Source organism: Bos grunniens, chromosome 10, assembly GCF_055505025.1.
Source record: "Bos grunniens cultivar Pamir isolate PY7600 chromosome 10, Bosgru_T2T1.0, whole genome shotgun sequence".
In the NCBI taxonomy this organism is placed as follows: Eukaryota; Metazoa; Chordata; class Mammalia; order Artiodactyla; family Bovidae; genus Bos; species Bos grunniens.
Window position 1 is genome coordinate 69,254,362 of NC_141174.1, and position 17,235 is coordinate 69,271,596.

General features: G+C 38.0%; 2 protein-coding genes across 19 annotated transcripts in view; one reads left to right on the forward strand and one right to left on the reverse strand.

The window, feature by feature from the left end:
• The window catches only part of RASGRP1 (RAS guanyl releasing protein 1), an 87,022-nt gene extending 72,330 nt beyond the window's left edge, over positions 1-14,692 (forward strand). For all 5 annotated transcript variants that reach the window (XM_086318956.1, XM_086318957.1, XM_086318955.1 and 2 more), the window contains one exon: positions 6,472-14,692. In XM_086318956.1, coding sequence (XP_086175082.1) covers positions 6,472-6,606 — 135 coding nt within the window. In that variant the 3' untranslated portion in view covers positions 6,607-14,692. The remainder of the gene's footprint in view (positions 1-6,471) is intronic.
• Positions 14,091-17,235, reverse strand: part of TSLIG3B (tRNA splicing ligase complex subunit 3B) — a 70,412-nt gene continuing 67,267 nt past the window's right edge. For 11 of the 14 annotated variants that reach the window (XM_086318959.1, XM_086318960.1, XM_086318964.1 and 8 more), the window contains 2 exons: positions 17,067-17,234; positions 14,091-14,911 (listed from right to left, as the gene is read on the reverse strand). In XM_086318959.1, coding sequence (XP_086175085.1) covers positions 14,534-14,911; positions 17,067-17,234 — 546 coding nt within the window. In that variant the 3' untranslated portion in view covers positions 14,091-14,533. The remainder of the gene's footprint in view (positions 14,912-17,066; position 17,235) is intronic. The other 3 variants (XR_015133710.1, XR_015133709.1, XM_086318961.1) reach the window with 1 other exon arrangement.

Consider the following 17,235-nt stretch of genomic DNA (forward strand, 5'->3'; position numbering starts at 1 on the left):
TTGCACCTTCCCTGCTAGACCCCCAGGAACTGAATCAAAGGAACAAGTTAGATGAGGCATGTGAAACTCTCGGTTTGGTGCCTAGAACAAAGAACATAATATTAGGAAGCACACACCTGATAAAATAACAGATTTTCCAGATGAAAAGTACTCTCACTCAGAAATACTTAGGACATGCTTTAAGAAACAGATGGTGGCACAATGTGGGCTACCCAGAGCTCTCCCTAGGGGTAAAAATAGCCAGAATCAACCTTTAAGAACAATGAAAGAAACTTTGAAAAGTGAACTTGATAGTGTAGAAAGAATCTCAGTCTTGATGACAAACATCTGGGTTCCTTATCCAAACTATTTCTTACTGCTGCTGTTACAGTCTGTGACCTGTTTGGTCCTCTGTAAAGTACATAAAGCCAGACATTGTCCATGCTGTCTACAGCTTGCTTCAGATCCTGACATTTTACATGCCCATGAAAAGGAATAATGTAGTTGGCAACGACGACTTCTTGCTGCAAAGAGTGAGTGGTAGAAAGATTTCAGAAAAGTGAGTTAGGTCCAGAACTAATTCTCACCCAGTAATACCAGAGCATGTAAACTCTATTTTTATCCTTGTCTTAGAGTATTTAAAATAATATGTAATATTAAAATAACGTACAGCACATACTAATAGTGTAAGTATGCTGCTGTTGCTGCTGCTAAGTCACTTCAGTCGTGTCCGACTCTGTGACCCTATGGACAGCAGCCCACCAGGCTCCTCTGTCCACAGGATTCTCTAGGCAAGAATACTGGAGTGGGTTGCCAAAAGTATGTTTACACCTCTAAACCAGCATAGGACGGCAGAAAATACAATGCCTCTTAGATTCAAATCGCCAGTCTGATACTATTCCCACCTCTATCATCATGTAACACAGTACCTGGGGCTTCCCTGGTGGCTCAGTGAAAATCTGCCTGCCAATGCAGGAGATGCAGGTTTGATCTGTGGGGTCAGAAAGATCCCTTCGAGAAGGAAATTGCAATCCACTCCACTCCTCTGTCTGTGGGCTTTCCGAGGCAAGAAGAATCTGGCAGGCTGAAGTCCCATGGGGTTGCAAGAGAGTCGAACATGACTAAACAACAGTTACCTGGCACATAGCAAGTACTCAGTGCTACACAGTAGCTAATAGACAGCTATCTAGGTAATTTACGTTGAGAAGTAACTCATGTATCTCAAATCACCCACATATTTTGGGGGGGGGGCGGTAATCAGTACAGTATAAGCAAGGTAAGAACACGAGATTCAAAGTCTTAAAACCCAGGGATGTTGGCATCATGGTAGTGTGTGTTACTCCTTTGTAAATCTCCCCTTTTATTTACAACCATATTGGTCATTCATAAACAAAAGTGACTGTGCATCTTATACCAGAACACCCAGTAGATTTCTACCCACCTGTCCTTCAGAAAGTACTACATAGGACCTCAGAGAGGGCTGTGAAGCCAAGGGAGTTGGTTAGCCTACTCCATGCTGATTCACTGCTATCAGGAAGAAAAATAGAGACCAGAAAAAAACAAAAAAAGGTGAACAAAATTGGTAGCTGTGAATAATCATTTAACCAAGACTGTTGCCTTAAAAAAAAAAAAAAGTTGCACCATCATGAACCAAAACTTCAGGCCCACTAACCAAAGGTGAAACTGCCAAACCTTTATTCACACTAAGAAAAAATGAAAGCCTCAATATGTAAAATTAAAAAAACAAAAGGCAACATTACAGCTGTTACTATACAAATCCATAGAACCATGAGAAACTTATGAATATGCCAACATATTAGATAACCTAGAACAAATGTATAAATTTCCAGAAATGACCAAGACTGAACCCAGAAAAAATAGGAAATCTAAACAGACCAATAACAAGCAAAGGCATTGACTCAGTAGTCAAAATCCTTCCAACACAGAAAACCCAGGATCAGATGGCTTCATTGGCAAATTCTACCCAACACTCAAAGAATTAACACTGGTCCTTCTTAAAAGCTTTCTAAAAAACAGAATACTTTCAAACCATCAGGGTAGTTTTACCCTAATACCAAAGTCAGATAAGGACACCAAGAAACACAAACTATAGACCTATGTTACTGGCAAGTATACATGCAAAAATTCTCAACAAGTTATTAGCAACCTGATTTTTTTAAGAACACATCAAAAAGATACGATAAACTATGAAAAATGGGATTTACTTCTTAGGATGCAAAGACAGTTCAACATATGCAAATCAATAAATGTACTATATCACATTAGTAAAATGAAAGAAAAATCATGTGGTCATCTCAACAGATGCAAAAAAACATTTGACAGAATACAACATTATTTCATGATAAAAACCCTGCTCAGACTGAATAAAAGGAATATACCTCAACATAATAAGGGCCATATATAACAAACTGACAGCTAACATTATACTCAGTGGAGAAAATTCCAAAGCTTTTCCACTAAGATTAAGAACAAGACGAAGATGCCCACTCTCACCACTTATTCAGGTACTGAAAGTCTTAGCTAAAGCAATTAGACAAGACAAGAAAATAAAAAGCATCCAAATCAGAAAAGTAACAGCAAGAGTGTCACTACTTGCAGATGATGAGTCCATATATAGAAAAACCCCAAAGATCAAACATCAACAAACAAAAAAAAAACTGTCGCAGCTAACATTTTCAGTTAAACTGCAGGATACAAAACCAGCTTAGAGAAATCAGTTGTGTTTCTACACACTAAGGATGAAACATCTGAAAAAGAAAACTTCCCTGTTCCCAATAGCATCAGAAACAAAATATTTAGTAATAAATTTAACCAAGGAAATGAAAGATTTATACAAGGAAAACTACAAGACTTTGCAGAAAGAAACCTAAGACACAAATGGAAAGACATGCTGTGTTCATGGATAGAAGAATTAAGACTGCTGAAATGTCTGGCAGAGGACCTAAATTCTTTCAAGGAAGACATACAGATGCCCAACAGGCAAACGAAAAGATGCTCATCATCATGAGACAATTATTCAGTTCAGTTGCTCAGTCGTGTCCGACTCTTTGCGACCCCCATGAATTCCAGCTCCCTGTCCATCATCAACTCCCGGAGTTCACTCAGACTCACGTCCATTGATTCGGTGATGCCATCCAGCCATCTCATCCTCTGTCGTCCCCTTTTCCTCCTACTCCCAATCCCTCCCAGCATCAGAGTCTTTTTCAGTGAGTCAGCTCTTCACATGAGGTGGCCAAATTACTGGAGTTCCAGCTTTAGCATCATTCCTTCCAATGAACACTCAGGACTGATCTCCTTTAGGATGGACTGGTTGGATCTCCTTGCAGTCCAAGGGACTCTCAAGAGTCTTCTCCAACACCACAGTTCAGAAGCATCAATTCTTCGGCACTCAGCTTTCTTCATAGTCCAACTCTTACATCCATACATGACCACTGGAAAAACCATAGCCTTGACTAGACAGACCGTTGTTGGCAAAGTAATGTCTCTGCTTTTGAATATGCTATCTAGGTTGGTCATAACTTTCCTTCCAAGGATTAAGCGTCTTTTAATTTCATGGCTGCAATCACCATCTGCAGTGATTTTGGAGCCCCCCAAAAATAAAGTCTGTCACTGTTTCCCCCCATCTATTTGCCATGAAGTGATGGGACCAGATGCCATGATCTAAGTTTTCTGAATGTTGAGCTTTAAGCCAACTTTTCCACTCTCCTCTTTCACTTTCATCAAGAGGCTTTTTAGTTCCTCTTCACTTTCTGCTATAAGGGTGGTGTCATCTGCATATCTGAGGTTATTGATATTTCTCCCGGCAATCTTGATTCCAGCTTGTGCTTCATACAGCCCAGCGTTTCTCATGATGAAAATCAAAACTGCAATTAAGTACCACCTTACAGCAGCACTACTTATAATAGCCAAGACATGGAAGCAACCTAAGTATCCACTGACAGATAAATGGATAAAGATGAGGTACAGATATAGTGGTATGTGTGCATATATATGTATGTATATGTGTGTGTGTAAAAAAGAACAAAATAATGCTATTTAGATGGACCTAGAGATTATCATAGCTAAGTGAAGTCAGTCAGAAAAACAAAAAAAAAAAATTTCACTTCCATGTGGCATCTAATGGAGAAGGCAATGGCAACCCATTCCAGTACTCTTGCCTGGAAAATCCCATGGGCCGAGGAGCCTGGTAGGCTGCAGTCCATGGGGTCGCGAAGAATCAGACATGACAGCGACTTCACTTTCACTTTTATGCACTGGAGAAGGCAATGACAACCCACTCCAGTGTTCTTGCCTGGAGAATCCCAGGGACGGGGGAGCCTGGTGGGCTGCCATCTATGGGGTCACACAAAGTCGGACACGACTGAAGCGACTTAGCAGCAGCAGTGGCGTCTAAAATATGACCTAAATGAATTTACCCATGAAACAGAAAAGACCTACAAATGTAAGAGAACAGACCTGTGGTTGCCAAGGGAGAGGGTGGGGGAAGGATGGGATGGAAGTTTGGTATTAACAGGTGTAAACTGTTACATATAGAATAGATAAACAACAAGGTCCTACTGTGTAGCACAGAGCATTATATTTAATATCCAGTGACAAACCATAATGGAAAAGAATATGAAAAAGAATCACTTTGCTTATAGCAGAAACTAACAAAACATTGTAAATAAAGTCAATAATTTTTTTAAAGGACTGTTAAAATGCCCATACTACCCAAAGCAATCTACAGATTGAATCAGAATACCAATGGAATTCTTCACAGAAATAGAAAAAAAGTCCTACCATTTGTATGGAACAACAGAAGACTATGAATAACCTAAGTAGTCCTGATGAAAGAAGCTGGAGATACCACACTCCCTCATTTCAAGTTATATACTACAAAGCTACCATAGTAAAACACACTACGGTACTGGCACAAAGACACACATAGACCAGTGGAACCGACAGCAGCCCAGAATTAAACCCGTGTACGCAGTGAACTAATACTAGAGAGCCCAGAGCACACCCAAGGCAAAAAGGATAGTCTCTTCACAAATGGTGTTGGGAAAACTGGATCAGCACATGCAGAGCAATGAAATTTGACTCCCATCTTACACCTCTCATAAAAATTAACTCAGAATGGATCAGAGACAAACATGAGGCCTGATACTATGAAACTGCTAGGGAAAAAAAAGTACGGAAGAAGCTCTTTTTCATTGGTCTTTGGCAGTGAATTTTTGGACATGACACCAAAAGCAAACATCAACAAATGGGACTACATTAACTAAGCTTTTCACAGTAAGGAAACCATCAATAAAATGAAAAGGTAACCTACTGAATGGGAGAAGGTATTTGCAAATGATATATCCAATAAAGGGTTCTTTAAAATATGTAAATAACTCATACAACTCAATACCAACAACAAAATCTAAAAACCAGAACTAAATAGGTTTTTTCCCCAAAACATACAAATGGCTGATAGGAACATGAAAAGATGTTCCATGTCACTAATCAGAGAAATGCAAATCAAAACCACAATGAGATATCATCTCATACCTGTTAGAATGACTGTGATCAAGAAGGTAACAAGTGCTGGTGAAGATGTGCAGAAATCAGGAATCCTTGCACACAGTTGGTAGGAGTGAAAAACGGTATAGCCACTATGGAAAACACTATGGCGATTTCTCAAAAGACTAAAAAAGAACTACCATTTGATTAGTAATTCCACCCCTGGGTATATATCCTAAGAAAATGAAAACACTAATTCAAAAAGATACATGCACCCCAGTGTCTGCAGTATTAAACAGTCAAGATACGGAAGCAAACTATGTGTCCATCAACAGATGAATTGATAAAGATGTGTGTGTAAATGCATATACATATATCAATCCATATGCACAATGGAATATTACTCAGCCATATAAAAACTGAATTTCTATTTGTAACATTGGAAATCAATGGCTGACTCTATAACTAAATCACTGCAAATTAGATAATTAAATCCCAGTTTAAGGGGATGGGATAAAATTCTCACCTTTATCAAGTCTGTTAGTTTTCAATGATTTGGAGAAGAAAATATGTAATATATGGATAATGTATGTAATCTCCCATGTGAACTGTAATATCACATAGTATATTCCAAAGTCATTGCTTTCATACCTCAAACCTGACCAAGACTTTTTCTGCCACATTTAGGTCTGCTACACAATATTCAAAGATTTTCTTATTATCCATCTATTGCCCATGAATGGTTTATTCTGCCTGCTAGCTACTCACATCTTTGATATAACAAAGATGTGATATAAGAAAACTAACTGATACACATGATCATTTGATAAGTATTTAACTTAGTTTTTATTCAGGGCAAAATAACTACCTTGAAAACAGTTTCGCAGCTACAGTGAAAAGATGCCAGTCAAGTGTAGTACTCCTGATGTTACTAATCTGCCATTTATTCCTGCTTTATTAACATACCTCATTCTCCTTTTCTTTTAGGAAATAAATACCCTGAAAGCAGATAATAATGCTCTAAAGATCCAACTGAAATACGCACAGAAGAAGATAGAAACCCTCCAACTTGCAAGAAACAATCATGTCTTGGCTCAAATGGAGCAGGGTGACTGTTCTTAGCCCAGAAACTCAAGAAACACAAACTGTAGAGTGTATCAGAGATCTCACTTCCTAAACCTCAACACAAAGACCCGGAGAACCTTAGACTGACTGGCTTTAAAAAGGGTACTTTAAAGAAAAGGAGCTACTTTTTTACTTAAAAGATTCTTACTGTGCAGTAAGGTTTTCTCTTCTAGTCAGTTGAATCAAAGGGAGGAAAGCTGAAGAATGCAAAATATTTGCCATTCATTCCACAAACTTTTTCTCCCCTTGGGACTAATATCAAAAGCATGGTAAAAACATGACTATAGTTTTCTGACAAGGTAGCTTCTTCTACATGACCTGTCCAGCTGCTTCTTCCTTAGACCTAAAATCCCTGGAAAATGCATGTTTCCTTCCCTGGCTTTTTCTGAGGCATTGTTCCATCCAAAACTTGCTTATGATGGAAAAATACCCACATTCCAAAAGGAAAATCACCTCCTCTGTATTTCAGCATTCTTTACGAATCTGGTTCCCACTTCACTACCTCAGATCTAATCAATTTGCCTTTCCCCCTCCTTCTTCACTATATTCTTACACAAAGAAGGATATCTACCTAGAAGACAACTTCTAGAGATGTAGCCATAAATTTGGGGGTGGGGGCCAGGAAGGAGCTATTAAACATGACATCATCCAATTACAAGTCAACTCAATTTTAGTCTCACAGTCATGATAAAATAGCCAAATTAAGCACCTGGCAACGTGGCTATTACCACCTCATACATGGCTGGCTAATTGGCTAAAATAAGTATAACACAAACATTTTTGTCCCTTACATAATCTACAATGGATAGAATTAAGAATTTATAGCTTTTTTTAAAAAAAGTCTAACTTACATGTGCCATTTTTTTTGAAGTAACTTTTTTGAACTGAATTTGTGCTGGTACTGTCTTCACTATTAATACTATTTACAAATAAGCTAACTGGATGAGAGGTTTCTATAATAGCCGACAGCATGTACATATGTACATATTTATAGATACAACATCAGACATGCATGTGGCTTGGAATTCTGTTTCCTCCATCAGATGTGGAAGTGATTTAGACTTTTGGTCATGTATACAAATTCACAAAGTTCAGTTTGTTACAAGAAATTACTTATAATGTAAATTGTATTGTTTGGCAAAATCACAAGAGTCCTGTGAGTTTTCTATTAATGAAGGTTAATGATAAATGGGCTCAACTAATTATCTGGGCAACTGTTCACAAACTTCTCTGTCAAACTCTCTAAAAAACTTTCACAGCCATTTTCTTCCTTCCATGCTTGGATGCCTAATGCCGAGCTGACTTAAAATTCATATACAAGCTGACCAACTGCCAAGAATATAATCTCAACAACCAAAAGTTCCAAACTGGCAACACCAAGTCTTAGTCAGAAACAAACTATATATGCTGTATAGTTTCCTGGGAGGATTCAGACCATTTAAGAAGTTCCTTTCATGAAAGACCAGTTCCCATTTGCATACCCCCTTGTACTGAGCTTTAGTGAAAAAGCAAATGACTAGCTTTCACTTAGTGTTCAGTGTTTTAAAAAATCACTGTACACACGAATTTACCTTTTTCTACATCCAAACTCAGAAACCCCCTTGGCAGGGCTGTTTAGGTCCACAACTTGGTATATAATCGTATAGGAAGTACTTTGCTACTTACCTTATATCGAACAAATAAGTTTACAGTCATCCTTAAAATGACTTATTCATTTCCTCTGATACAAACCAAAGACAGTATAGCTCAATCTCTTTATGCGGAGTTATAAAACACAATTGAATTTTTTTCATTCTTCTTATATATGCCATCCAAAATACAGAGCCCAGGTTAGTGTATGTAAATAATTTGTAATCTAGAGGAATTCAAAAGGTCACCATCTCCTTAGTCTAATTAACATGGCTAGAAGCTCTCAGGCCTTCCAGAATTTATTACTGAAATGGACAGGAAGCAGTAGTTTCACCGCAGGTCTTTACAGTCCAGCAAGGGCCAAAGAAGTATAGTGTATAAATCAGTATTATTTGCTCTGAGCAATATAGGATTAGTGGAATCTACAGAGATAATCTGGAACAAATTTTTTTGTCAAGCCTACAGTACAAATCTGTGTTATCTTGTATCAACTTGAAGTAAGTTTGCGCATATATTTATCCGTCAAAACAAGGCCAAATCTTGTTTCATTAACAACAGTGTCACTTCTTTTCTTTGGTAATTGATTTGCTGTTTTACTGGGCACTTGTGAATTTCTGTTTAAAGATGTATAATGTAAAAGAACTGCAAGGAAAAAAAACATGTACAGATTGTAAAGGTGTTTTTTTTTGATACCTAATGTAAGTTTTCTTTGTGTAATATTTATATGATAAAAGACAGTAGAATCCCTACGACAAAGATGTCCTGTGTTTCTTCTAGTTCATAAACATGCAGATGCTTTATCTGAATTTTTACTATTATCAACAGCTGAGACCACTCCCTAATTCTATTAACCAAACCAGTTGTCCTGAAAGGAAAAGCAAAGCAACTAATTACTCAGTATATGTTTTTCTATATATGTAACATGAAGTGGTAACATATAGAAATATTCAATCATTTCCCATCTTATTCCATAATGACAGTGATCCCCAAATATTGTCTATAAACACTTAACACTGAAGGAGACAAGTCTGAGGCTGTCATTTCTCTATGGCTTTCATCTTTAAATCCACAGTTCTATCTAAGAAAACTAGCAAGAAAAGATAAACTTTGAAACTGTGGATGGAATTGGTAAAGGATCATTCAATCTAGTGTACAGATCACCCAGAGTAATTCATTTGTGCTCATGATTAGTGATCATTTAGAGTAATTAAAGATAGCCATGATTTTTCCTTAATCCCCAGGCAACTTTTGTTTAACTAGACCAATGAAGGGGAATAGGGGGATGGATTCTAGTCAAATTCCATAGTGGAATGCATTCAATCAGTTTAGTTCAGTTGAGTCCCTCAGTCGTGTCCAACTCTTTGTGACCCCATGGACTATAGCATGCCAGGCTTCCCTGTCCATCACCAACTCCCAGAGCTTACTTATACTCATGTCCATTTCTGTAGTCCCCTTCTCCTCAGGCCTTCAATCTCCCAGCATCAGGGTCTTTTCAAATTAGTCAGTTCTTCGCATCAGGTAGCCAAATTATTGGAGTTTCAGCTTCAACATCAGTCTCTCCAATGAACACCCAGAACTGGTCTCCTTTAGGATGGACTGGCTGGATCTCCTTGCAGTCCAAGGGACTCTCAAGAGTCTTCTCTATCACCATAGTTCAAAAGCATCAATTCTTTGGCACTCAGCTTTCTTTATAGTCCAACTCTCACATCCATACATGACCACTGGAAAAACCATAGCTTTGACGAGACGGACCTTTGTCGGCAAAGTAACGTCTCTGCTTCTTAATATGCTGTCTAGGTGTCATAACTTTCCTTCCAAGGACTAAGCGTCTTTTAATTTCATGGCTGCAGTCACCATCTGCAGTGATTTTGGAGCACATGAAAATAAAGTCTGTCACCGTTTCCATTGTTTCCCCATGTATTTGCCATGAAGTGATGGGACCAGATGCCATGATCTTAGTTTTCTGAATGTTGAGCTTTAAGCCAACTTTTTCACTCTCCTCTTTCACATTCATCAAGAAGCTCTTTAGTTCTTCACTTTTCTGCCATAAGGGTGGTGTCATCTGCATATCTGTGGTTATTGATATTTCTCCTGTCAATCTTGATTCCAGCTTGTGCTTCACCCAGTCCAGCATTTCTCATGATGTACTCTGCATATAAGTTAAATAAGCAGGGTGACAATATACAGTCTTGACATACTCCTTTTCCTATTTGGAACCAGTCTGTTGTTCCATGTCCAGTTCTAACTGTTGTTTCTTGAACTGCATATGGATTTCTCAGAAGGCAGGTCAGGTGGTCTGGTATTCCCATCTCTTGAAGAATTTTCCATAGTTTGTTGTGCTCCATGCAGTCAAAGGCTTTGGTGTAATCAATAAAGCAGAAATAGATGTTTTTCTGGAACTCTCTTGCTTTTTTGATGATCCAACAGATGTTGTCAATTTGACCTCTGGTCCCTCTGCCTTTTCTAAATCCACCTTGAACATATGGAAGTTCGTGGTTCATGTGTTGTTGAAGCCTGGCTTGGAGAATTTTGAGCATTACTTTGCTAGTGTGTAGGATGAGTGCAATTGTGCAGTAGTTTGAGCATTCTTTGGCATTGCCTTTCTTTGGGATTGGAATGAAAACTGATCTTTTCCAGTCTTGTGGCCACTGCCGAGTTTTCCAAATTTGCTGGCATATTGAGTGCAGCATTTTCACAGCATCATGTTTTAGGATTTAAAATAGCTCAGCTGGAATTCCATCACCTCCACTAGCTTTGTTCGTAGTGATGCTTTCTAAGGCCCACTTGACTTCACATTCCAGGATGTCTGGCTCTAGGTGTGTGATCACACCATTGTGGTTATCTGGGTCATGAAGATCTTTTTTGTATAGTTCTTTTGTGTATTATTACCACATCTTAGGGAGAAGGCAATGGCACCCCATTCCAGTTACTCTTGCCTGGAAAATCCCATGGATGGAGGAGCCTGGTAGGCTGCAGTCCATGGGGTCGCTGAGGGTCAGAAACGACTGAGTGACTTCACTTTCACTTCACTTTCACCATGTCTTAATATCTTCTGCTTCTGTTAGGTCCATATCATTTCTATCCTTTACTGTACCCATCTTTGCATGAAATGTTCCCTTGGTATCTCTAATTTTCTTGAAGAGATCTCTAGTCTTTCCCATTCTATTGTTTTCCTCTATATCTTTGCACCGATCACTGAGGAAGGCTTTCTTATCTCTCCTTGCTATTCTTTCGAACTCTACATTCAAATGCAAAGTATCTTTCCTTTTCTCCTTTGCCTTTTGTGTCTTTTCAAATCTTCATAGAAAATAATTCAATACTTCAACACTTCATAGAAAATAATCAAGTTACAATAACAACCTGCCCCTTAAGAGGAGAGATTAAACTACCTCCCCTCCTCTGTCTCCAATTCCCATTCCAAATCCTTCCACCCCTGTGTCCCTGACAAGGAATAGATGGCATCACTGCTCAGAACATTTTCCATCTCAAATATTTTGGGTGTTAGCCATACCTTCTTTTGACACACAAAAATGTAATCAAATAGTTTTGGTTTAAAACATTTTCTGTTCAGTGAGGCAAGATGTCCTTGATCTGCAAAAAACGAGGGAACGGGTTAAAAGGAAACACCTCATTCCATCTTTGAGAGCTTATGTGTTAACGGTGCGGTAGTTATGCATGGGTGGACATCCGTTACTTCTTTAATCTAGACGCTCCCGATAATATGTCTATAGGTGCTATTAGGTACCACAGAATAGACCAAGGCAGGGAGAAAAAAAGTGGGGAGGGAAAATGAGGTGGCAGGAAAAAAAATAAAATTAAAAACCAGGCAAAAAGAATGATGATGAGATAGCACAGAAAAAAGTGTTAGATTTCAGGAAGCAATGAAGTGCCATTCACCATACTCTACATTTGACTGCACTCAATTTATAAAGCATTTTCACATTATGACCTATGACATTAAGGCCCCAAATTACCTTACTGCTATTCTAGATATTACTGAGTAATTTTCTACAAAAGAAGTTTTTGCTAAGAGAAGATTATCATGAAAACTCTACCCCACAGGAAAGAAAAAGATATTCGGGTCTGGACCACTTTACTTTTCATTCAAGTAGTTTTTAAGAATGTGTAAATAAGAGTGGTTCCAGCTTGAGCATGATTCCAGGAGCAAGAGCTAAACTTGGATAAGATTTACAGTGAGAAGCAGATAACCCAACAGCAAGCCTATGCAGGTACCAAGAAATCCTACAGAAATTAATAAACTAATCTTTCTACCATTAGTGATTAAAAAAAAGCTGAAAGTACTTGTAAACTCATTCTGTATCAGTGACTAAAGCTCCTGAAAAGAAATGAAGCAGAAATCTAAAGCTTTTAAATGAGTATTTTAACTAATAATTTTTTGAAATATTTTACTGCAGCAGTCTTTGCTTATATATTTTTAAGTTATTTATTTTTCAGAGTTCATAGCTACTTATAAAAGTATTTCCTTATATGGAAAGACTTTTTCTTCAACTATCACAAAATAAATTCTCTCTTTAATAAATATAAATTTTTTTAAAAGTTTACAAATAAACAAAATAATTTTATGTTTTCCTCTCCTGAACAAATTTCTTTGAAGGGTTAGCTTGAAAAAGACATGTCCAAGACTATGGTATACACAATATTTAAAGTTTTAACATTTTAGATTTCACCATGGGGTTTACTGTAAAACAAGAGTAACACTGCCAAATCCATTTGTCCACAGATACTCAGCTTTCTATCTTTTGAGTTGGTTAGACTACAGAAAGTTGTTAATGTACCAGGAGTCTACAGATTTTAAAGTGGAACTGAAAAAATTTATATGACTACATCTTTTCCTCTTTATATACTATAAGAAAAATATATTACTTGGGCCGCCTTTTATACCTTTCACAACAGGCCTCTATAAACTCTCAACAAATTGGACTTGTACTTAGGTCTTTATAAAACAACCTGAGAGGGCTCAAGTGTCGCATTCCTCGTTTGACAAAAGAGGACAAATTAATCTCTAAGAGCTTTGGCCATTTAAGCCTACAGCCCCTGCCCTGCACTAGTGCCATGATTTAAATTCACAACTCCTGATTCCCAAGCCTTTGACTGCTCCAACCAACAAATCACATTTAAACCTTCTCTAACCCTGTGTTTCCCAAATCTAGCTGTGAATCAGAATTACCAAAGGATACCATGGCCCTACCTTTGATCGATAAAGCTGGATATAAGTGTCCTAATCCTGTATAGCACACAGCAGCCTGCCTTTTAATATCTGGATACCTAAAGCGATGGCACAAATGATAAACCAATTTGCAGAAATTTTTCTCACAATACCATGTAAAATTGGTACATGTCTTTGTTCCTTTACAGTAATTCTGACCTCAGTCTTTAATTCTGCTCTGTGAAACAAAATCATACAGATTTCAAATCCAGTTGGAAAGTAAATATGTATGGACGGAAAAGCCTGGTAGGCTGCAGTCCATGGGGTCGCTAAGAGTCGGACACGACTGAGCGACTTCACTTTCACTTTTCACTTTCATGCATTGGAGAAGGCAATGGCAACCCACTCCAGTGTTCTTGCCTGGAGAGTCCCAGGGACGGAGAGGCTGGTGGGCTGCCATCTATGGGGTTGCACAGAGTCGGACACAACTGAAGCAACTTAGCAGCAGCAGCAGCAAAAAATAGATTTGGGCTTCAATTATTGGAATTTTAACGGAAACCTGGCCAGAGGAATTGCTCATATACAAGAAAAACACAAGTCACGAGAACTTCTTACTGAACACAATTATCAGTCTCTTTTCCTATTTTGTAAAATAGAATTAACAAATACAAAACAGCCACAGGACTACAGATGAGGCAATAAGTTTATATTCCTTTCCACTACAAGTGGGATCATTTATGTGTCTCAGACCTGAATAAAATACAGGTAACAATCTAAATTCAATCATGACAATAAAATACTTTCCATTTTCCAAGTTTGATGGTAATAATATATTTACACTTTTAAAAATATTTTTTCCTCATTTTTTTGTTTTTTAAAAAGACAGAACATGCTCAAGAGTACACAGAGTGGAAAAAATCATCACTTTGTCTAAGAGATCAAACAGTAGTATAAAACGATGTTCTTTTACATAGTCAGGCCAATATCAATCAAGCCAATTCAAGAATGATACCATCAGGGAATCTAACATGGTATTTACTTCAAAGATGACACTCAAGTAGTTATTTAGAATACTATGCCTAATGTACCTATCAAGAAGTAAGCACTGCTATCTAAATTTTGTGGCTTTTAATATCTTCTATATCCACCACCACCTCCTCCATACGGATCTCCATAACCTCTTCCACCATAGCCTCCTCTTCCTCCATAGCCCCCTCTTCCACCATAATCTCCCCTCCCACCATAATCTCCCCTGCCTTGGAAACCTCCTCTACCACCCCCTCCCCCTCCCCCTCCCCATCCCCCGCCTCCTCCCCCTCCCCCTCCCCATCCCCCGCCTCCTCCCCCACCACCTCTCCCACTCCCACCACCTCCTCTGCCACCTCCACCACCCCAACCACCCCTTCCACTGCCTTCCTGTCTCTTTTGCCAAGGCGGCATCTCAGGGGGTGGTGGTTCAATTTCATTCGGCCGTCCTCCCCTGTCAGGCACCCTTCCCATCAGCACCTGTATAAAGAAATACTTTCTTTCAGTTTCCAATATTATAAAAGTTAAAACTTACTTAAAGGATGCAAGCAATATTGAAGTTATTGTTCTAATAAAGAAACAGAAGCCAAATATTTTAGGACATGAAAGTACCAGACATGGCAATATGAATTAATATTGAAAATATAAAAGTGATGTGTGACAAATTCCTCACAATGTGCTGTTATTTTAAACAGTGTGGGAGAATATTTATGAAACTTAAGAACTTGCTTAAACCTTTTTAGTAAATTTTATAACAAATGTAGTACCCATCACACTAAGAAAACTTTTTAGCAAAACATTTACAATGTACGTAAACTTCATACCCTATACAACTTAACTCCTATCCATATTCACTTACACAACTCTGGACTTTCTATTGCCACTGGTTTGGTAACAGACTATGTCATAAAAGACTATTTCTAAGCACATTTTATTTCAACAAAGTATGAAGTACATATGATAACACATGGGTGTAATACGGGCAGAGATGAAGGTTATCAACTGCATAGAGCTATAAGGATTTTTCATGAACTATTCCTTTTTTTATGAGAAACTAACTTTCAATGATACTAGTTACTATATTATAAAAAAAATAAAGACTTAATACACTTCCTTAACCATGCTTCATAATATTTCACAGGATAAACTAAGGAAGAGTTTGCTTCAAGTACCCAAACTTCTGTAGAAAGGAACTATTTTATATGTCCATGAACAGAGACCAATAGGAAGCAAATCGTTTCCTGCTAGTGTCTTTCAGTAAAGATAAACCAAATGTGCCTCAGCCAAAATGACCTATCATTTGTGTTCTACTTTCCTGATCCTCTAATCAAAATCATGTTTTACTACTTTGTATCATAAATGAAGACAAAAAAGTACAAATTCCTCACTGTTGGACAAGCTTCAAAGTACACATATATTCTTCAAAGTACACTATAAAGTTGGTAATACTGTCCTAATCACCAAATCCAAAACCAGCTTTTCTTGGTTGGTGTCCTCAATGCTGTCTCCACCAAACATTCAATGTCGGTAGATATACAGGGACGCTGTTCCAAGATCTGATAGTAAGACTGCCCTCAAATAATTAGACTATCAATTACAAACTCAGAAAAGAGACAGGCAATATCACTTAAGAGAACTCTTGATCCAGAAAGACCTTGATGCAAGATATAAAGTAACATATTTAAAAACAGAACACTTTCAGAATAGAGGCTGCTAAGTCACTTCAGTCGTGTTCGACTCTGTGCAACCCCATAGACGGCAGCCCACCAGGCTCCCCCGTCCTTGGGATTCTCCAGGCAGGAACACTGGAGTGGGTTGCCATTGCCTTCTCCTCAGAATAGAGGAGGCTGATCTAAAATGGAAGCAGGAAGGCCCAAACACTGGTGCCTAACTTAACGATAATTAGCAAACTGACTGTATACAACCATCTCCTGATACAGGACACCTTTCTCACTGCACTGAGAAGTGATATTGTAAAATTACCCAAGTCCCGTACTTCTTTCGGCTGTTTTATAGTAAAGTTTGTCATAGAGTGCTCTAACTGAAGAGTATATGCTAGACAAGCTGATATAAACATTCTAAATTATCTTATTGTTGCTGCCACTGTTGTAGTGTAAAAAATTCAGACAGTCTGAGTTGATTTAAGACCACTGTCAGAGAAATGGACCCATACTCTGAATCAGGAAATGGAACATTCAAGAGATTTTGCAATTTCTAAATTGCAGAAGTGATTTCTCTAAGTAAATAGTAGAGCTCGGATGTGAACCCAAACCTGTATGACTCTAAAGCACATACGCTTTCCTCTAAACCACGGATCTCACAAGTATGTGTGAGTATACAAAATGACTCCTACAGATTTTTTACTGACAAAAAATGGTAAGATTATTGGAAAGAAGGCAAATAATTCTGGCTAATGATACTGATAAAAATAATTCTTAATTCCTCTAATTCAGATAAAACTGTGATTTATGAATACAGAAATTCAAATAAACATGCACATAGAAAACATTAGTAAGCCTAAACTGATTCTCTTTTCTAAGAGTTCACTGGGATGAAAAATGGATTAAAATCTGTAAAAACATCAATCAAGGATATTATAAATTCTTTCTCCACTGTATTTAAAAGAAAAACCAACCTTATTAATGGCACATGCTGTCTTCTCCCGGCTGGATCCACTACTTGTCCTGATGATCTTGGACAGATCTTCACGGGCAGCAAGTAAATGTGCCAAGGTTATTGTTGTCTTGGGTGACAAAGCATAACGCTTAGGTTGGTAAATTCTTGCTATGTCATCTGTTTTTAAC